At 42.1% G+C, this 22,955-nt stretch overlaps 1 protein-coding gene across 1 annotated transcript in view; it reads right to left on the bottom strand.

Moving 5' to 3' along the window:
- APLF (aprataxin and PNKP like factor) overlaps positions 1-22,955 on the bottom strand; it is a 176,473-nt gene that overhangs the window by 22,576 nt on the left and 130,942 nt on the right. The window contains exon 8 of the mRNA XM_083175813.1: positions 11,717-11,836. Within this exon, the coding sequence (XP_083031939.1) occupies positions 11,717-11,836 (120 nt within the window). The remainder of the gene's footprint in view (positions 1-11,716; positions 11,837-22,955) is intronic.

The raw sequence follows: 22,955 nt of genomic DNA, 5'->3' as shown, positions 1-22,955 counted from the left end.
TCTAAGCATACGCTGTCTATCTCTGCGGAAGATGGCAATGTGCAGGACCGCGCATCGCTAAAGGGTGCACACACGGAGCGATCCGTACTTCATGTCAAAGCAATCTAGCCAGATTGCTTGGAAATGGAGCTTAAATCGCCCTGTGTGTATGCCCCCTTTAGAACTTGATCAAATAATGTAGAAAAACAATTGCAAGAAATACTTGCAATTCGCATTAAATATTTACTACAAATTTGGTTTATCGTCTGCTCTGAACAGGTTTTCTTTAAAAATTAAAAATAAAGTAAGATTTAATAATTGTATGAATCTGAAGGATATTTTAACAATCTGTACTAACTGCCATTTCAGTGATCAACTACTGGACTGCGCTACTGAGTGCTTGCCATTGAGTCAGTGCCAAACCTCAGCAGGAGTTGGTATCGAAAGCCCGGCACTCACTATCCAGGAATCAAAATACTCTTCTTATTATTTTGGACATTTTTGATTATTACAAATACATCTTTTTCATCATTACAGTATTTAGCTAAACCCTGGTCTTCTACAACACGGTGGGGTTGTTGAGAAATTGGGGATACTCTGAGAATCCTTGACGGCTTGGGGGCTTACCCATTTATTTGCAAATTTTTGGTTTTTAAATCTGGTTACAGATATCATTTAGTGTACTGGGGAAAACAATGGCCCATATTCAATGCGACTGGAGATGGGGTTAAACAGCAGGGATCGTCAAAAAACAAGCGATCCTCGCTCTTTATCCCTCGCGCCGGCCGCTCACTCTATTCTACCTTCCGGGGAAATCCTCGCTCTCCTCTCCCCCAAACAGCTAGGCTCGCGGCTAATGCAGGGAGGTGATGTAATACATAACTGAACACATTTATTTTTCTTCTCTATCTTCCTTTTCCGATCATCTCAAGAAGAAGAATAATGTATATTGTATTACATATGGTAATAACATGCTAACTATACCGGGAAATATATTAGAATGCAGCGTTTCAAGTACCGGCAAATTGGAAATGTCAGGCTGATCATGAGATCCTTCTTATTGCAGTGATTGAAATAGAGAACACTTTCAAAATTAAGATGAGATACAGTAATTGCATGAGAATAGATTTGGATTGGGAAGATATTATGCATCTGTGCTTTTCTCCTTTTAAATGGGAGTATAAATGTTATGGTCCTTTATTCAGTTCATTATAAAGTAATAGTTAAAGTTAGCAACTTTATAGGCCTTGACCTAGCAGTAGCATCTACTTACATAATTATGTCTTGCCAAGGGAGAAGGAACAAGAGTTCCCCGTGATGCTGCATTTATTGCTAAGCTTCCCGCTTTTAAAGTACTCGAGTTACCTAGATAGAGCCATTTTCATCATTCATGTTGGTGGATTAGGATCGTAGATGAACAGTGACTACTCTGGTGCCATAATTAATCTCCTTTATTTATACTGACTGTAAGCTTTGTGGAGCAGGTCCCTCTTCCCTCTTGTTCTCAACAGTTCTCTTCTCTCGCTCTTGTTCGTTGACTGTCTATACCTGCAGCTCTTCTCACTTGTAATCGTTCATCTCAACCTACAACAACCTGCACCGGGCAATTCCTGTATTGTGTAGTGAGAATTGTTATGCTAATTGTTACCTGTGCTCTGTTTTATTTTTTTCAGTAACTGTTATGCTTAGTTCTGTGTACGATGTATTGTTTTAATGTGTGCCATATGTATGGCACTGCCAACCACTTGTAAATAAAATGTAATAAAAATAATAATATCCAAAAAATAATAATATGCAATATCCAACCTGCCACACGTTTCAGCCCACCATCACCAAACTAAACCTAATGTGGGCAATATAATACTCATGGCATTCAGCAGCCCACAACACTGGCAGTTACAGTACCTTAACACTGCACATTTTTTTGTGCAACACTATAGAAAAATGTTAGAGGCTGCGAGGTACAGGCATTCTGAACATATCAACGGAACTTCTTGACCACCGCTTTAATTGAGGTGGCCAATAAAACTGTATATTTTCTTATTGTTATGAGATAATGTATTCATAACACAGAAGCACTGTGCACTTACCTAACAGCACACCTGTGTACAGTATTATGTGATTTTCTATTTTATTTTTAATGTTTTTTAATACTTGCATATTATATGAAATGAATACAAGTTTTGTTCATAACTCAAAGTACAATATAACTAAACTTGAAAATACAAAGAATTGAGCCATTACTCTAATCTACTGAAACAAAACCACGATACGCCCATTTCCCATGAGTCCATGTGCTTTTCTAATAGCCCAGGACTATTCCATAGCAACTATATGACTTGTATAAGTGCCGCTGCCCTGTGTCCTTGTACCATTACATACAGATGTATCCTATTACATCTAGCCTCAATACTCCATATGTTGTGAGATGTCTGGCAGTAGTGAGCCTCCAGGTCCTATGTAATTCTGCTATCGTTGGGAGTCTTCTTTGGCTAAAATGTAACTTAGTCTCAACTCTAGGTGACTAGAATGCACCAGTAGACTTTCCGGATTAATCTTATACACAACACTTGCATATCTGTGTCTGACTATGAAGCACAATACAACATGGCTTGGCAAAAAGAAAACCATGGTAGGTGCATCGTAGAATTTCCTATGTAGACTCCGAGACTGGCATGGCAGAATTGATGTATGAGGACATATCTGTAGTCAAAGATATTCTTAGCATCTTTTTGTATCTATAGTGAACCCTGTGGCTAATTGAATTTGTCCCTAGATTGAAAATACATAACTAAAATAATTACGCATTGCTTTATGTAAAGGAAGGAAAACACATTTCATATTCTGGCCCCTCTCCCCTGAAAACCCCAGTTTTGGTGCCATGCGGCCTATGGCTGTCCAGAATAACAGTGGAGGAGAGCCCTCTGATATAAAAAAAATAAAAAAACTACGAATAAGCCACAAATCGTAAAAACATCAACAAACTTTAGGTCATTACCATTTACATACTTAACATGGGCGTGTTTATGTGGTTAAGCAACCGTTCTAAGCTCTTTATTTTAATAAGAAGGAAACCTGAAGAGTTCTATCAACTATCCTTGAACTTTTATGAATTCACCATGGACTCACACTGTCTGTAAGGTAAACTGTGGCAAAACAATGGCACTGCCGCCCAGTCCCCATTGTTGGAGCTGGTGCTGTGGGGACAAATGGTCTCTGCAGATTCCAATAGATCTGGCCATCCACATAAAATCTGCTGAAAATCTACCGCAATAAAAATGGGCACCGCCTTGAAGGAGACAGATGCTAGATCCTAATGCTACCCGGAAGTTCCAGATTCTAGGTGGCGAGGTTTGCACTCAGGAGTCTTAAGCTGCCCATACACGCTGCGATCCCGGCGTGCGTTCTGGGCTTAAATAGCATCCATCACATCGCATTGCATGCCTTGTGCATGCAATGCGATGTGATGAAAAGCAAGTACAAAAAGTATGTGCAGCACATACTTTTTGTACTGTGCGATGAGGTGCCGCGGGAGCGAGCACCTCAAAGCACACATCGCACCGCCGGGAATCGCAGCGTGTATGGGCGGCATTACACCTGCGAGCGCTGTAGAAATCATTGGATGGTCGGCTACCCTGGAAGGATTTCTTCCCCGCATGCAAACTGCGAATGGATGTTTATGCTAAAGGACCATTCGCATGCATGTGGGGGAACGCGGTATCTGGAGGGGGGGGGGGGAGCCATGCGGGCAGTGTTCCATCCACACACAACACTGCAAATTTCGCAGCATTGCATGTAGCCCAGAATAAGGTCCTTAGTACAAAATGTTAGCAATGGTTACAGAAAACAATCATAAGAATACTTTTCTCTGCAGATTGCATCAGATTAGATAGAACACCACTCCGCCTATTATTGAACTTGCAGGCAATGTTGGGACTTCAGGAACTACTGTATACTTATGCCTCAGTTGTTCCTCAGACAAAAAGTTCTCCACTTCAATCAAGAAATTGATTTTGTGTTTATGTTTCTAAGCACGGCATCCACACCTTGTCACTTACATCACCCTATTACTGGAGCATTTTATTGAATATCCAGGGACAGGGATCACACTCACATTTATATTACAATTCTTTTCATCGCTATTTATTGTCACATTTGTCAGGTGCTGCATGCATGCGATACAGCAACACAGAAAATCTATCAATATGTACACATCTGATCTTCAAGGTAACTCACGACACTTATGTCCCCCTTACACTTGTCCAACTTGTTGTCCAACAAGTTGGACCTGATTGACTTGAGATTTATACAACGTGCAGGAGGATCAATATCTTGGTTAGACCCAATGCGCAGGGGATTGTGCATCGGGTCCTACACATCAGGCACATCAGATTTGGTCAGACAGGCACATCAGATTTTGTCAGATAAATTGACCCAATCCATCGTGAGATTTTCTCAGATTTGACCTAATTCAAAGTGTAAGGGGCCCTAAAAAATGTTTCCGTTTGCAAGTTGGCTGGCGGTGTATTTGGCACACGCCAACCCCCCGCCAGACTTTGCAAGGGGACATGCGCACATCCCCTTACAATGGAGCTGCCGGTCCCCGTCACATTACCCTACCTTCCCTTCTCATTCCCCCCCCCCCAACCCTGCCAGTCTCCCGAAAGCAAAGACGGGCAGGGTTCCCGTCCCCCGCCGGCGGTAAACTGGGACGCGCGTCTCAGTCAGATGTAGCATCTGCTCGCCAGCGGGGGCGGTCTGTCATACAACGGCACTGGATGAGCGGCGTTGCATCTGTATAGCACAGGGCTGGGCAACACCGGCCCTCCAGATGTTAATGAACTACACATCCCAGGATGCTTTGCAGTAGTTTTGCTATGTGGCCATGCTGAAACTGATGCAAGGCATCCTGGGATGTGTAGTTCATTAACATCTGGAGGGCCGGTGTTGCCCAGCCCTGGTATAGCAGGAGCATTTTTACAGAGGAGGTGGCCCTTGTGGAGCCTCCTCTGACTGGCACCACTACTCTCCTTCCAGTAGCCACACAGTGCAGCACTGCGCTATAGAGTCTGAACACTAGAGGGCTCAGACTGCATGTGCAGATCTTGGGAAAAATAGAACGGTGCCTATTTTTCTGCAGCGTTGCTGCCATCGTCACAGGACTGAAGATGTAAGTATGTAAAATCTTGAGCCACAGAACTGGTTGTCAACCCTCTCAAGTAGGGGGAAATACAGTACTGACCACTCTTGCTGGATGGCTAAAGGCAGGGGTGGCCAAACCTCTCCTCAAGATCTACCAACCTGGGGATCTATAGTAGCAATGAATGCAACAGGTTTGAAAATATGACAGTTAGTAATGACTACAGCTGTGCACCAGCTAGGTGATGGAAAGGAAAACCTGGACATTTGGTAGATCTCAAGGACCTATTTGGCCACCCCTATTGAGCTATTGGTAACCACTGTATGGAACAATTCTGCAGTGTTTCTTTCTCATTACAATTTCTAGTTTCACACAGAAGTACTTAAATTAAAAGCAGTAAAATGTTTACAAATCAATTTCCTCTGTAGAGACCATTTTAGATTCTATTCACAGATTAGTTAGCAGAAGTCAGCAACGTGTCAGAGCTGTTGTAGAGAATTGCTGGCACTTTCTCGCAAGCATTCTAATGAATACACAATTAATTTCTGTTTTGGCGCTCAAAAGACGCTGGAGCCATGCACACTCGGGACCCAGCATTGGGCAACCCTGACCTTCTAAGCTGACCCCCATGCTCCCATTGGATAGATTTCACAGGAGTCTGGGAGGGAGCTTCAAGGGAAAGAAGTGTAATGTTGCACCCAGGGTGTAGCGGCAGCTGTGATGTTTATATGTGCTAACAGGCTCCTCCCTGCACTATTTGGTATGAGCTGCAGTAAAGGGGCTGCAGCCAGTACAGACTGGTGCACTGATGTGTGACAATGTATTGTGTGCACTGATGTGTGGCATAATTACGTATTAGGACAATGATGTGTGGAATTATATATCGGGCACAGCTGTGAAATTACATATTGTGATGGCTGACATAACTATGTAGTGGGACACTGATATGGAATTACTTATTGTGAGCACTAATAGGTAATATAAATATGCACTGGGACACTGATGTGTGGCATAATGCATTGTGTGTGGCATAAACACGCATCGGGACACAAATGTGTGGTATGGTATATAAGGGCTCCAATGCGTGGCAGAAATATGTCGTATAGGCACTGAAATATAGAAAAATGATGTATAGGGGACACGTGTGTGGAATATTATTCATTGCAGACTGATGTGCGGCATATTACTGTCCAGAATGAACCGCAAAGTGCTGTTCCCAAGGATTGGTTAAAAGTAAGAGTGAGGTTTTTTGTAGCTGGCTGGGAAGAGTTTAATGAGGAAGGGGGAGTAGGGTAGGTGTGGCCAATCTTTGTGCACAGAATCCTTGCACTGGCCCTGGATGGTGTAAGTCCAGATATAAATGATACCTGAACAGTGGGTGAATACCCACATTGGCATAAACCAATAAGCAGGCTGCTATGGCCGTATGCAACTCATGACTCAGACAGAGGAGTCAGCTGAAGTACTTGTTTTACAGTTGGATCACTTCTAAAGAGGGGCCTTGATTTAAGGCTATAAAAGACTGAAAAAACAATGTCACAGGATTCACCGGAGCGATGACTTTGTCAAGGCCAGCTTGCAGGATTTCATTAATAATCAAGGAAGAGAAATTCCCACTGGGTCTTTCGGCAGAGAAAACTACGGTTGCATTAGCAGATACAGGAATAGCTATCAGTGCTGTTGGCATTCCACACCAGGGCTTACAGCACAGAAGAGAAGAAAACAGGAGTGCTGTCATTGTGGTGTACTATAGAAACCTCAATATTATTAATATTATATTTAATGTAAATATCAAATCTTTATTAATCTGCATTAAAATATCCTAATATTTAGTGAATCTTCATAGACCACAAAATATTTCTTAAAACAAAATAGCAAAGAAACTATAGTTATTTATTAACAGTTTCTTATATAGCGCGCACATATTCCGCAGCGCTTTACAGATAATATTTGAACAGTCACATCAGTCCCTGCCCCAGTGGAGCTTACAATCTATATTCCCTACCACATGTACACACACACAGACATTCTAGGGTTAATTTTGTTGGGAGCCAATTAGCCTACCAGTATATTTTTGGATTGTGGGAGGAAACCGGAGTACCCGGAGGAAACCCACACAAGCACAGGGAGAATATACAAACTCTGTACAGTTAGAGCCATGGTGGGAATCGAACCCATGACTTCTGCGCTGAGGCAGTAATGCTAACCCTTACACCATCCACACTGCCCGTTGTTGTGTTGGAAAAATAGGAAAAGTATTTTATTATAGACATATGCTGCAACAGCTGATTCTAGAATGTTCAGAATATAGTTTGATATAATTATATTCATATCTGCTGTAAATTATTTACCTGCCTATATGGGAATCTTCATTGTTTAGGACTGCATCTCCTTGATATAATACTGGTGACATACAGTATATCCTAAATACCCCCTTAGTAATTGCTGCTTTCATACAGAACCTCTACAGCCAGAACATGATGATTACACAGTTAAACCGTGTCAATTATTATTGTATGATTTTGTTAAGGTGTATTAGTCATAGGAAACAATATCCTTATAATAATCTTATTACATTGCAATTTGCGTCTAATTAGGCAGTTAATTACACCTCTATAAAATCATAATTGGATTGTGTTTGGCTACCATACATATACATTAACAGCCATTTATATAATTAGGTTGTATTTTAAAGTAGCTTGTGATTTCTTATCTTGATTTAACAAACAATCATCACCAAAGAGCCAGAGCTCTCCGTGTATCAAAGAAAAGAGCCACAGCTCTCAGCGCCGCAATCAATGCAGCCAGCAAGGTGTTAAACAGGGGGATCGCTGAAAACAAGTTGAACCGTTTAACCCCCGCGCCGGCTGATCACTCTAATCTATGTTCCAGGGGAATCCTCGCTGTCAGATGGCGGCAAGGATCCCCCCAAACAGAGAGGCTCGCGATTAATGCAGGGAGCCTGCTGCATTTAGCCGCGAGCCTCGCTGTTTTAGCGGCCGCACACGCAGTTTCCCCGTCGCTGCAAAAACCTAGCGACGTGGAAACGGCGTGTGCAGAGGGTCAGTTAATTACTAAACGTGCGAGCTGTGACAGCGAGCAGTCAGCATTGCTCGCTGTCACAGCTCGCAAAAAAACATTGAATATACCCCTCTGTGTACCAAATAAAACAGCCAGAGCACTCTGTGTATCAAAGAAAAGAGTCAGAGCTCTCTGTGTATCAAAGAAAAGAGTCAGAGCTCTCTGTGTATCAAAGAAAAGAGTCAGAGCTCTCTGTGTATCAAAGAAAAGAGTCAGAGCTCTCTGTGTATCAAAGAAAAGAGTCAGAGCTCTCTGTGTACCAAAGAAAACAACCAGAGCACTCTGTGTATCAAAGAAAAGAGTCAGAGCTCTCTGTGTATCAAAGAAAAGAGTCAGAGGTCTCTGTGTATCAAAGAAAAGAGTCAGAGCTCTCTGTGTATTAAAGAATAGAGCCAGAGATCTCCATGTATCAAATTAGAACTTATTTAACCACGTTGGTGGTATGCCTGGAAAATCTTTGGGCATGCCACTGATAAGGTGTGTGTCAATGATGCCTCCAGCTGTACAACACTGGCACACCACCATCTGGGAACACACACACACCAGCATCACAACCCCCCACCCTCCTCGCTCACCTCCCAGTCACCACCCTGGAAAAGCAGGATCGCTGCGGCTCCCCTGCTGCTGGAAGTTTGGGCATCTGAACACATGAATGCCTGAGCACGCCCAAGCCCCATCGAGCTGCTCTGAACCTCACCGAGCGGCCGCGAACAGCCGAAGCCAGCAACAGCCGAAGCCAGCAACAGCCTCAGGTGAGCAGGGACTGCTGGAGAACAGATGCTGGCAGCTCATTCAGTGGTGAGTATTTCTGAGGCAGAACTAACATGGTAGGTTTGTCCTGCCCAAGGAAAACCCACCACTCAGGGTGTTAAGTTACTTCAGTTTATAAAGTATAATGTAATTTGTAACAGCATCTATAGCTTGTATTTCGGTCTCAGAAGAAGAAAGTTGCATCCTTGATAAAGTGCTTGCTGTTCAATTCACAGCATGATAGTGATCACGCGTTTCGCCTGGGGTTACCCTGAAAAAGCAGTCCTAGGAAAATTGCACATCTGAGTTCCTGCATCCGCTGATGTTATGATTGCACTAAAAAGCTAGCTTCATAATATGGTTGTTCTTAGTTGAAATTGACAGGCTGGCTGATTGGATACTTAGCTATAACTGTCCCCTAATGCTATTATAACAAAGCTGTTACTGAAGCTTACGGGCAGGCTGATTGGGGAAACACTTAAAACATAGCGCTAAGCTAGGAAACTGCCATAGTAACATTACAAGTAAAAGCGTCTAATGTGGCATTATTATGTTGTAAATTGAAGAGCAAACACTTTGCAACTTTCTTGATGGGAGACCGATAAAGCAACTATAGTTGTGGTTAAAAATTAACATTGCTTATATACTTTATGAACTGAAAGAGCTTAAATGAGACCTTTAAGCGGTTGACACAGGGTCTCCGGATCTGTCGTACAGAGTACTAATGAATCAAAATAACAAACAGCCAACTACATTTAAATGCAACCTTATTACAATATGTAAGTAGTTGTAAATATATCTGGTAGTATGCTGTAAGCACTTTTTTCATTATTATCAAACAAAACGGAATAATGAATTGATAGTATATTGCAATTAATTAACTGCCATATTGGATATAAATGCGACAATCATTTACATGGCAAGACCTTGTTTGTAAATGATTGCGACTTTCAAAAAAATGTCTGAGATTGGTTGGCATCCCATAGGCAAATGCAGGGTGGGGATGACTAGCAGCAGTGTTGGCTGATTAGCAGCACCTGTGGCTTCCTGTTATATGTGTGTCCGGGGCACTCCATTACTCCCGATGCTGAAAAGAGGCTGGGTGATAGGCCGGTAATGTAATATTACGTTCGGTGCTTTGGACTGTACCCTGACTGAGAAACCTGTGGAAAACCCTGTGATGCTGTAACCTTGCTTGCCGAGCTGTTAACCTGGTTTGCGGTTTAAATATTCGATAAATCTCCCTACGGGGTCCACATCATACCCAGCTTATCTGAAGTGCACTTATTGTTCCAAGCATGATGTAGTCTGTTATCTTGCTACATGGTGCTCAGAACAATATGTGCACTTTAGATAAACTCTATTTTATTTTTTACACTGGACGGGCAAATTTATGTCATTATTGTGTATGATTCAATTGTATGATTAAAAATCAGCCCCTTTCTCAGAGGGAGCGCTTAAACAATTAAGAATAAATCACTTCCTGTAAACTAAAAGAATGCCGCAAATTGGCAACACAACACTACCACCAAATTTGCACTAAAGAAATTCCACCATAAGCGTGTGTCAGCATTTATTTACAGGCATGCCATGAAGTTTATCTGCCTCCATGTATGCGTTTTATGTCTCTTCCTGTTAACCCCTTCACTGTATGTATGGAGTGGGTCATTTAATATAGGACCTGGGTTTTTTTTTTTTGTTCCCTTTTTTCTTGGAATTACGTTGTTCTGACTTTTACAGCTTTATTCACTAGTAGTGTACTAAGGGCCTGATTCAATAACGATCGCAAATGATAAGATACTCGCAGCTGCTCATCATAAGGCTAATTCCGTCATTTATCTCACCAGCTCAGATTTGATCAAATTTGGTAAACGGAGAGTATGATTGTAGTGTAAGAAAAATACCAAATTGTATTTAAATATCTCATGCAGCTTCCAAATGATGGTTATGAACGGCTTTCAAAAAATAGTTTGTTGGGGCAGACAGTATTTCTGAAAACCGGTTTCAAAAACATTTGTGACACCCAGTGTGGACCACTATCTTAGTGGGAGACAGATAAAGCAACTATTAACTATTAATTACAATTGTGCTACCAAGTATGGGCCAGTATTTGGGAGCTGAAAAAAAAGACATCAATTAATAAATCAATTATATATCATATTATATATAAATGAATATGTGAACATTTCAAGTTTAAATCAATATGGTCATGATTTAAACATTATATTATTGTGAAGGATTACCCAGTAATTCATGGATCTGGCACATAAATGCAGCAATGAACCATGAACTAACACAATACACCAAGCAGTATTGTAACACAGATGGTAGCAAAAGCTTCTATTTTCACGGAGGTTGATGTGGATACCAACGTACAGTACATGTGTGAGGAACATTTTGTGCTATCAAATAATTGAAGCCGGTTTCCTAATTATATTTTCACAGTCAGATGTCCTCAGAAAAACATTGGCTAAATAACCACTACGGATGCGTTTCAAAAAGTGGGCGGCAAACTTGGCTCTTCTAACAAAAGTATTCACTTCTCAAAGGCTTCGAGCTTGTTCCTACTACAAGGTAATCGTGACACATGAAAAGTACTGCCATCTTATTCACCAAAGAAGAATGTAGAACAGCGGATATCATTATGAAACAAACAATGTACATTTTCAGAAAGCTGATTGACAAACTATGCTGAATAGAAAAGTGCAGGTAATAAGACGTCTTACAGAGATACAATCTGGCAATGTTCTGGTGCGGTGTCCTTACCTGTAACATTTTGTCCCATAAGGACACTCCGGTCTATCATCACTGTTATCCTGACTTCCATTCTCCACATAATCACCGTCTCCTGGGTGACTAAATTCTTGGAAGTGAACTGGGTTTTTTCTAGGAGAGAAAAAACACACATTGCATGGGTTTAGTCCTCCTGTGTATTCAGACATATACTTTTCTAACTAGAAAGAAAACATGAGTTGTTTTATTGTTGCGATGGGTTTTTTGAACTTTTAAAATTACCGTTATTCATCACCATCATTACCGCAAGCTAAAGACTTTATGAATAAATCAAATGTTTCAAGACACTTGTATCTAACATTTTTTTTTTCTGATTATAGTTATTATGTGACGAAATTACACCACTTAACAGACATTTTGCATCTGACATGTAATATACCAATTTCCATGGAATTTTATGCATAGAATCCAAGTATACCATCAGGTTTCTCAGATATTTTTTAAAATGAAAATGTGAATATGAAAGTATTTAATCTCAGTAAATATTCGATAAGTCTCCCTATGGGGTCCACAGCATACCCAGTTTCCTCATTCTCTATGCCAGGCATGCCCAACTACGGCCCTTTAGCTGTTGTGAAACTACAAGTCCCAACATGCCTTGCCACAGTTTTGGTATTAGGGAAGGCTAAAACTATGGCAAGGCATGCTGGGATGTGTAGTTTCACAACAGCTGGAGGGCCATAGTTTGGACATGCCTGCTCTATGCCTTCAGAATCCTCGTCTTCATCTTCCTCATTCTCTTCCTTCTGGTCGATGGGCAGAACCCTCCTCGTAGCCCTGGATGCCATGTTTTCTATGTTTATTGAACTACAGAGACACTAAGGGGTAAATTTACTTAAGTGTGAGTTTTTAGAAGTGAGAGATGTTGCTCATCGCAACCAATCAGAATCTACTTATTAATCTAGCACCTTCTAGAGCAGTGGTTCCCAACCTGGGCAACGCGTACCCCTGGGGGTACACTGCAGACCAGTTGGGGGGTACATGAAAATAATATTGTAATGGCTGAAGAAGAAATTCTCCCAATGGCTGAAAAAGTCTCATTGCTGCAGAGACTAATAATGGTGTGTCACTTCCGTTTCCATCTGCAGTGTCATCAGGGTCTTCTTGTGCTTTTGCCCGACCTCCACTGGGAGCTACCCATGCTGCCCTAAGACATCAGTGTTCTGCGCTGACAGGGGTGGAAGAAGCAGCAGCATTAATCCTACAGGCATTAGTGGGAACAGCCAGCAGCCAGACACAGAGGGACCAGATTCCTGACCACACACTACTCCTCCACTACACCTTAATATAAGGACGCGCATACCACTTACTACCACTCACAAGTACTGTCGATACTTCAAATTGAGAGGTTGGGTTCTTATAAATGAAAAGCTTTATCAAGGGGTACAGGAGAAAAAAAGTTTGTGAACTGCTGTTCTAGAAGATAATAGCAAGAATCTAACTAGTTGGCCAGAGACATAATGCATATTGCTGGAGAGGAAATGTCAAGCACATTCTAGTGGTTGAACTGCATAAAACCAGGCTTTGGAAAAAAAGGAGGCATATTGTTAGTCCCCAAATATAGAAACTGCTTACTAGAGAAATATTTAATGATTTCTCAGTGGCGAAGCTCATGCACCCTCCGCCGAACACGTTCATTAGAGTCGCACCTGTGACTCATTCAAAATACATTAGAAAGGAGCTTGGGATTACAATTGCAGGTGCGACTTCTTGCCCCAGATGGGCACTAGCAGCTGCATTGCGGCCATGATTAGCATGGCTCGATATGTACATGTCCACCGTGAAGCAAATATTTCACAACAAAAATGTAGAATGTCATTATTCACTTTTTACATTTCCCATCTACGCTTTTTCAACCTGAGTAGTGAAACATTTTCACCAAGACATTTTCACTTGAGACCAATGAGACACTGTACAGCGTCAACATCCTATTTTCCTAAAGCAAAATGAAGTTACATTTTATCTTTTATTACCAACTACATCACGGCTAATTTGGATTGTAAGAGGGGGGTGCAGTCAAAATACCAGCAGCTAGGACCCGAACAGTAAGAATCCAGCCGGTCCCACAAGCAACTACAAAGGTTAGGCACTAAGGGGAGTTTTAGGCTGTAGAGGGGAAGTTTTTTAATTTTAAATTATTATTCTGAAGTTACTTTCTGCAGTTTCTGAACATCTCAATACGATGAGAGTAATTCAATTCTGTAGCAATTAATTGAAATGTTCACTTATCTTCACTTAAATATAGCTAGGGTAAGTCTGAAGTATAGGTGATATTCAGCAGGTATAACAGAGGTAGGATGAGGTATTGATGATGGTCAGCAGGTACAACAGAGGTAGGATGAGGTATAGATGATGGTCAGCAGGTACAACAGAGGTAGGATGAGGTATAGATGATGGTCAGGTATAACAGAGGTAGGATGAGGTATAGATGATGGTCAGGTATAACAGAGGTAGGATGAGGTATAGATGATGGTCAGGTATAACAGAGGTAGGATGAGGTATTGATGATGGTCAGCAGGTATAACAGAGGTAGGATGAGGTATAGATGATGGTCAGCAAATATAACAGAGGTGGGATGAGGTATTGATGATGGTCAGCAGGTGTAAAAGAGGTAGGATGAGGTATTCATGATAGCAGGTATAACAGAGGTAGGATGAGGTATAGATGATGGTCAGCAGGTATAACAGAGGTAGGATGAGGTATAGATGATGGTCAGCAAGTATAACAGAGGTGGGATGAGGTATAGATGATGGTCAGCAGGTATAACAGAGGTAGGATGAGGTATTGATGATGGTCAGCAGGTATAACAGAGGTAGGATGAGGTATAGATGATGGTCAGCAGGTATAACAGAGGTAGGGTGAGGTATAGATGATGGTCAGCAAGTATAACAGAGGTGGGATGAGGTATAGATGATGGTCAGCAGGTATAACAGAGGTAGGATGAGGTATTGATGATGGTCAGCAGGTATAACAGAGGTAGGATGAGGTATAGATGATGGTCAGCAGGTATAACAGAGGTAGGGTGAGGTATTGATGATGGTCAGCAGGTATAACAGAGGTAGGATGAGGTATTGATGATAGTTAGCAAGTATAACAGAGGTAGGATGAGGTATTGATGATGGTCAGCGGGTATAACAGAGGTGGGATGAGGTATTGATGATGGTCAGCAGGTATAACAGAGGTAGGATGAGGTATAGATGATGGTCAGCAAGTATATCAGAGGTAAGCTGAAGTACAGGTTATGAACAGAAGGTATAACAGAGGTGGGATGAGGTATAGATGATATCAGTAGGTATAACTGAGGTAAGCTGAAGTACAGGTCATGGTCAGAAGGAATAACAAAAGCAGTCGGAAGTACAGCACAGGTGATAGACTCCAGGTATAACAAGGGTAGGCTGAAGAATAGGCGATCGTGCTGCCAAGACAATTCTCAGAAAACCCTCAAATGAAAACCAGTGCTCCTTATGCTCACTCTAATGGCAAGCAACGCAAGAGTCAAAGTTACTGCTGCTTATGCATACCATGCTAGACTCATGCAAAATCTATGATATAATGTCAAATAAAAGCAAAGATTGCTGGAAAAAAAATAGATTGAGAAGAATGTGATATCGTTCCAACCATTGTACACGTCAGTTGCTATTTTCAAAGCACGATGAAAAAGAATACAGTAGATCAAATGTTTTCTTACATTGTGGATTAAATTGACATTATTTTATCTGTAAATCAATCATAGTCTATACACAATGTTTCAACTACATTCATTTATAAAGTAAATGGGGAAAAATTCTACGAAATCACATATGAACAGTTCTACAAAGCTGCTTATCCCATGCCCAAAATGCGTTCTACCCTGGCCTGTAAACATTATGCAGGAGATAACGGTCTACACACATCCAGAAACACAATCAGAACTTAAAACATATAGGACAGAATTTGTATCACACGCCGTAAACTCCTAAAATTAGCAGGAATATCTGATAACCCCAAACAGAGAAATAACTTGCTGTCTAGAAGTAAATTGAATACATCTGCCTATAATCCAGTGGTTCCCAAACTGTGTGCCTAGGCACCCTGGGGTGCCTCAGGACACTCGCAGGGGTGCCTTGGGTTGGTGGACCAAAATCAATTCATATTATTTATGGTCAATGTACCAGGCAAAACCAGTGCTAGTTGCTGCCAATCATAATATATGTGGACAAACAGAAGCAAATCCTGTCCCTCACCAGATAATTGTGACATATAAACACAATGCACTTAATTTAATATTTTAAGGTAGGGTTGGGGTAGTAGATTTTCTAGTTACGCCACTGAAACCAGCCCTGGGCATTTACCATATAAATTTATGTTTATTTGATATATAGTTTGATGAGCGGACAGTCTGAATCTGTACATGAAGCACAATGGAACGTGGAGTTAAAAAAAGCCCCAGCATTGTGGCAGGGTCGTGAAGTGGTTTTGTCTAATCCCATTGCGATTAATGTGCATATTCATGTGAAATAGCGGCTCAGCACAAGTGGAGCTGGAAGGGGACTGGTGTGCTGAGAATGGCTGTTTGATGCAATTGCAGCAATAGTGTATGAGGACACATCTGTACAGGGCTTTATACCTTATTCAGACATCCATTTGGATGTAAAGGTGGTTTGAGAGGCCATATTACACTGTAGACTGTCTTTACTTTACAGATACTTAATAGTGCCTCCACCCAAGCTACTTATTTGTAGGTGTCATGGGCCTGCCCCCCAATAAATTGTTATACATGTCTTGTGGTTTACTTTAAATATAAAAAAAAAAAAAACACGTTCCGGAGAAAACACCATATTCACAATTGAAACCATGAAAATGGGTCATTTATCAGGGGTTTTTTTCTCCCGCCAAAGTCAGTCAGTCACTTTGCACTAGGACAAGCTCGTACTCTTTTATACTAAGCTAAAGTATATTAATAAACCACTCTAAGACATCCTGACATAATTATAACTAGATCGGAGCATCTTCATAGTTTTCGTCATTTTCACCAAAAAAGTTAAACTTTGGGCCTCTTGCCAGAACAGAAGATGTTGACTCAGATCAAAAAGCTTTTGCACATTTCTTATTCAGGGTCAAGTCACAACTTTCCCACACTAGCCGATTTTGAATTTCTCAATTTCAGTTTTTTCACTCCGCCCTAATGGTCAGTTATCAGATAAAGTTTGCACATGTATACTATGCAAATACAGCAGTAGAATAATACCGACAGTGCAGTACTTAAGAGAAATCATAGATCGACAGGTATAAAACAAAAAGGTTAGATAAAGAAAACTGTCAATTTCACAATATAAGCAAGCAATAACAATAATATGTTCAGTTACATAATTCTCTACAGACTACTGGTGGCCTTGAGAGAGTGTTACATAATGCATTATATATATATATATATATATATATATATATATATATATATATACGAAGGTGCTTAAAGCCGGCACTCCCAATAAACAATGTCAAAGTGCCCCGGGTGCCTTCCAAATGATGTATAGAATAGGAAAAACAGGCGTCACTCCTGGGGTCTTTCAAATAGTTAAATTTTATGGGTGAAACAAAAAATCAATGCATGCTCATCGCTGCCGAAGCAGTCGACGTTTCAATGTCACACAGACACTTTTCTCAAGACACGATGTGCATGTGAATAAGCAAAACAACATACAAAAAAACACAATATATAACTTACATGGCTGGCAGCGTCCGCCCGGCGGCTGGGTGCACTCCACTCCTCCCCCAACACGGGGGTGACTCAGCGTGCATGACGCCGGCTTCCTGCTCCCGTTGCCGGGCAACCAATCAAGCCAACGCCCCCAGCCGCCGGACGTCATCCTGTGGATGACAACAAACACAAATCAGTTAATACCAGCAGGCTCTCACTCCGTGTGATTTGTCAGCCTGTCATGTTCACGGACGGCAGCTCAGTGCGGTAGCTGCTCATCTGTGTTATCTCAGTGTATGCAGCGTCTTGTCAGGAATGTTTTCAGCGTGTGTGATCTGGCCATTGTGACCAGCCTTTCACACACAGCGGACTGTCAGCCTTGAACAGCCGCTTGTACTATGTATTTCATTCATGATTTGTGTTTGTTGTCATCCACAGGATGACGTCCGGCGGCTGGGGGCGTTGGCTTGATTGGTTGCCCGGCAACGGGAGCAGGAAGCCGGCGTCATGCACGCTGAGTCACCCCCGTGTTGGGGGAGGAGTGGAGTGCACCCAGCCGCCGGGCGGACGCTGCCAGCCATGTAAGTTATATATTGTGTTTTTTTGTATGTTGTTTTGCTTATTCACATGCACATCGTGTCTTGAGAAAAGTGTCTGTGTGACATTGAAACGTCGACTGCTTCGGCAGCGATGAGCATGCATTGATTTTTTGTTTCACCCATAAAATTTAACTATTTGAAAGACCCCAGGAGTGACGCCTGTTTTTCCTATTCTATACATCATTTGGAAGGCACCCGGGGCACTTTGACATTGTTTATTGGGAGTGCCGGCTTTAAGCACCTTCGTATCTACCAGGACCGTTTGCGCGATCCAACCGAAGCAAGGCACCCACTGAGTTATTTATCAGCATTTCTGGCTTACATCCGTTGATTACAACATGGATTCGGAATCCAACACCCTGGCAGGCTGTCGCACCATGCCAGCCACCAGAGGTTTATCGCACAGTTTCAACGACACGGACGCACAGCATATCCTGTTCGAGGACACAGATGACGACACAGCAACCGACATACCGCTTGATGACATATTCAATCAACTATTCCATCTTAAAAAGCGGGAGGTAGATTACCAGTTGCATGGATCTTCTTTATCCAAATATTTCAGACAACACATGATCCCGCGGGGGTTTCGAGTTAGAAACATCCCCACAATTGGACGGTATAATCCGGACTTTTGTACTAAGTGGGTCGGAACCCTTAATAAATGTAGCATGGACCTCATGCTCCTCGTCATTGAGGAGTCTAAGAGGGAAATGGTACTGGTCAAAGAAAAAATCGACAAATTGGAGACACTACATAAAGTTCCTGAACTACAATCCTCTAACCCTGACTGGCACCGCAACCTAACCACCAAAATTGAGAATTACAAAAAAGACCTGCTGAAATTCAAGGCAGGCAAGTTCAACACTGTATCTCGGGATTACGAGGACAATAAAGTGTATAGGTGGCTAATGGGGGGTGAACCAGGCCCACAAAACTATAGGTCCGGCACACAAGGCTATCGTCGGAGAAGAGAAAATAGAGCTCGAGAGACGGCCACATCCAACTCGGATAGTGACTTCAGAGTCCAGGAGTCGGATGATCCAAGCCGCAGAACCCAGGTCCCTTTAGAGCCAACATCCTCCACAATCCCAAAAGGTCGGCCACCCGCCGGAGCGGCCAAAACCAGAGGGCAAAGAGAGCTCAAAGCCCTGCTGAGGAGCTAATCTACAATTTGTCGTCACATACCCTAACAGCTGCCGAGGAATCAGTCCTCAGAAAAGGTTTATCGTTCATCCCCACAAATCCCCACAACGAGCTGCAATGGCAAATAGATCGCCACAGATTTGACCGTAACCTACGTCTAAAGGAACATTTCCAATATCAGGATCCATTAGAAACATCAAACTCCGTCCAACAATTTATACAATCCAGGAGCAAATCCAAGTTTGATCCCCCATCAACTAACACGTCACTACCCACCTTCTCGAGATTAGTGGATGCCTCAGTATCCAAATATAATGCGGCCATGCCTAACATTAGGTACAATTTATCCCGTGATGAACGCACAGCCCTTAAAAATTTGTCTGGTTACCGACACATAGTCATCAGGTCGGCGGACAAGGGCGGAGCAATAGTCGTCCAAAATTTGGGCGACTACAAGGAAGAAATCATGCAGCAACTTAATAACCCGGAGGTCTACGTTAAATTATCCACAGATCCAACCAATAACTACAAGCGGGAATTGGATGCTATATTGTCTGAGGCATGTCAGCACAATTTACTACATAAAGATCTTGCAAAAGCCTTAATTCAAAATTTTCCAGTTACCCCGGTCATTTACACAGTACCAAAGTTGCACAAGAACCCCATAAAACCACCGGGCCGCCCCATCATTTCTGCCAATAATTCTCTGTTTCAGCCAATATCAAAACTTCTGGACATTATACTTCAGCCCCATGTACAACTTCAACCGACCTATGTTAAGGACACTACAGATTTTCTGCTCCGCCTCAAGCAAATAAGCTCCATACCAGTTGGTACAGTTTTAGTAACTCTTGATGTCTGCAGTCTTTACACCGCAATTCCCCAAACATCTGGGGTAGCAGCGGTAGCTGATTTTCTTCGAACCAACAATATTGACGATATGGATCATGCCTTATTTCTAAAGCTTCTCACTCTTACTTTAGAAAGAAATTACTTCTTATTTAATGGCGAATTGTACCAGCAAAAGTCCGGGTGTGCAATGGGCAGCCCGGTCGCTCCGAGCCTCGCAAATATTTTTATGTTTGCGGAGGAACGAGAAAAATTTCTACAGGTTGATCACATCTCACAGCATATTCTGTTATATTGTCGTTTCATCGATGACTTGTTTTGTCTGTGGTCAGGTCCCATCACCACATTGGAAAATCATATAATAGCCATCAATAACAGCAGCAGCCCAATTAAATACACCTATAACATCCAGTCAGAAAAAATTGAGTATCTGGATGTGCAGGTTAGTCTATTGAATGGGGAGCTACAAACATCTGTATATTCAAAGCCCACCGATCGTAACACCCTGCTGCTTGGGTCCAGTCATCACCCCAACCCTTTGAAAAAAGGCCTCCCAAAATCGCAACTGATGCGAGTGGCCAGAATATCCAGCACACAGGCTATGGCGGTGGAAAGCACCAACAAGGTGGTGGATAAATTTGTGGCTAGAGGGTACGGACTCAAATTATTAAAACAACTTCAGCTAGAAGTCTTGGCCATACCACGAGAGACATTGCTACAACCTAAGATCAGAAACCAACATGATGTAGTACCATGGAAACAACAGTTTTCATTGTCCAGCCCAGTGGTACAGCGAGCCACTACTGCTCTATGGCCCATAATAAAAACGGACGGATCCTTGCCTGGATTGAAGAATAAAAGACCCATGGCCTGCTATACTAGGGGCCACAATATTAAAGATAGTGTGGTTCACACAGACATCACAGGTTTCGATGCTTTACCTCCAGCATCCAACTTTCTGACAAAAGACCCAGGTTGCTACAAGTGCTTAAATTGCATCACTTGCAAAAATCTAGTAGCCTGTAAATCATTTTCTCATCCTAGTAATAACACCAACTTCCGGATCAAGTATATACTAACTTGTACGACCACTCACGTGGTTTATCTTTTATTTTGCCCCTGCAAATTACATTATGTGGGGAAGACCATCCGAACCATCAGGGACCGGATGGCCCTTCATAGATCGTCCATAAACAACGCTATTAAAAATAAGACTGCTGACCAACCAGTTGCACGCCATTTCTTGGATGCGGGCCACACCATCAAGGACCTAAAATTCATCTTGATTGATCATATACCCCCATTTCGACGGGGGGGAGACCGGGATGGTGCTCTGCTCAAACTTGAAGCACGATGGATATATAAACTAAATACGTGCAAACCGCATGGATTGAATGAGAGGTTTAACTGGAGTATATTGTTCTAGTGCCCTATGTATCATTCATGTTTCCTTTCAGGTCAGAAATATGCAGTTTGTTTTCGGTCATGTAGCGTTCTGTCATGATTATTCATAGTCAATACTAGCAGGCTCTCACTCCGTGTGAGTTGTCAGCCTGTCATGTTCATTAACGGCATGTTCACAGTTAATACCAGCAGGCTCTCACTCCGTGTGATTTGTCAGCCTGTCATGTTCACGGACGGCAGCTCAGTGCGGTAGCTGCTCATCTGTGTTATCTCAGTGTATGCAGCGTCTTGTCAGGAATGTTTTCAGCGTGTGTGATCTGGCCATTGTGACCAGCCTTTCACACACAGCGGACTGTCAGCCTTGAACAGCCGCTTGTACTATGTATTTCATTCATGATTTGTGTTTGTTGTCATCCACAGGATGACGTCCGGCGGCTGGGGGCGTTGGCTTGATTGGTTGCCCGGCAACGGGAGCAGGAAGCCGGCGTCATGCACGCTGAGTCACCCCCGTGTTGGGGGAGGAGTGGAGTGCACCCAGCCGCCGGGCGGACGCTGCCAGCCATGTAAGTTATATATTGTGTTTTTTTGTATGTTGTTTTGCTTATTCACATGCACATCGTGTCTTGAGAAAAGTGTCTGTGTGACATTGAAACGTCGACTGCTTCGGCAGCGATGAGCATGCATTGATTTTTTGTTTCACCCATAAAATTTAACTATTTGAAAGACCCCAGGAGTGACGCCTGTTTTTCCTATTCTATATATATATATATATATATATATATATATATATATATATATATATATATATATATATATATATATATATATATATATATATAATGAAAAAAGGCAAGATGGCACTCACTTGTAGGGAGTTCAGTCGGTGCAGGGTCCAGAAATGTTACTATAGAATCACACTCACCCCATCCACAGCAGCAAACGGAGCAAGATAAACGGATCAGCACTCAGTAATTGGTGAAGAAAGTAAAGTGTATTTACATTACACGCATGTTATAACAAACAGTGCAGACAGCTGTCCCAACAGCTGTTTCAACCGGGGTGTCCCGGTTTTCATCAGAAATTATGAAAACCGGGACACCCCGGTTGAAACAGCTGTTGGGACAGCTGTCTGCACTGTTTGTTATAACATGCGTGTAATGTAAATACACTTTACTTTCTTCACCAATTACTGAGTGCTGATCCGTTTATCTTGCTCCGTTTGCTGCTGTGGATGGGGTGAGTGTGATTATATATATATATATATATATATATATATATATATATATATATATATATATATATATATATATATATAAAGTTGGTGGTGTGTCCTCCACAGAGTAATGCACCGCACGGCACTCCAGTTGGTGAAAAAAAGGCAAATTTATTGTGCAACGGTTTCGGAGCCTAACGCTCCTTCATCAGGCTTACAGCAGGATTCTGCTGTAAGCCTGATGAAGGAGCGTTAGGCTCCGAAACCGTTGCACAATAAATTTGCCTTTTTTTCACCAACTGGAGTGCCGTGCGGTGCATTACT

This window comes from Crinia signifera, chromosome 3 (genome assembly GCF_055691185.1).
Source record: "Crinia signifera chromosome 3, ASM5569118v1, whole genome shotgun sequence".
NCBI lineage: Eukaryota > Metazoa > Chordata > Amphibia > Anura > Myobatrachidae > Crinia > Crinia signifera.
This window is presented reverse-complemented; position numbering and strand designations above follow the sequence as displayed.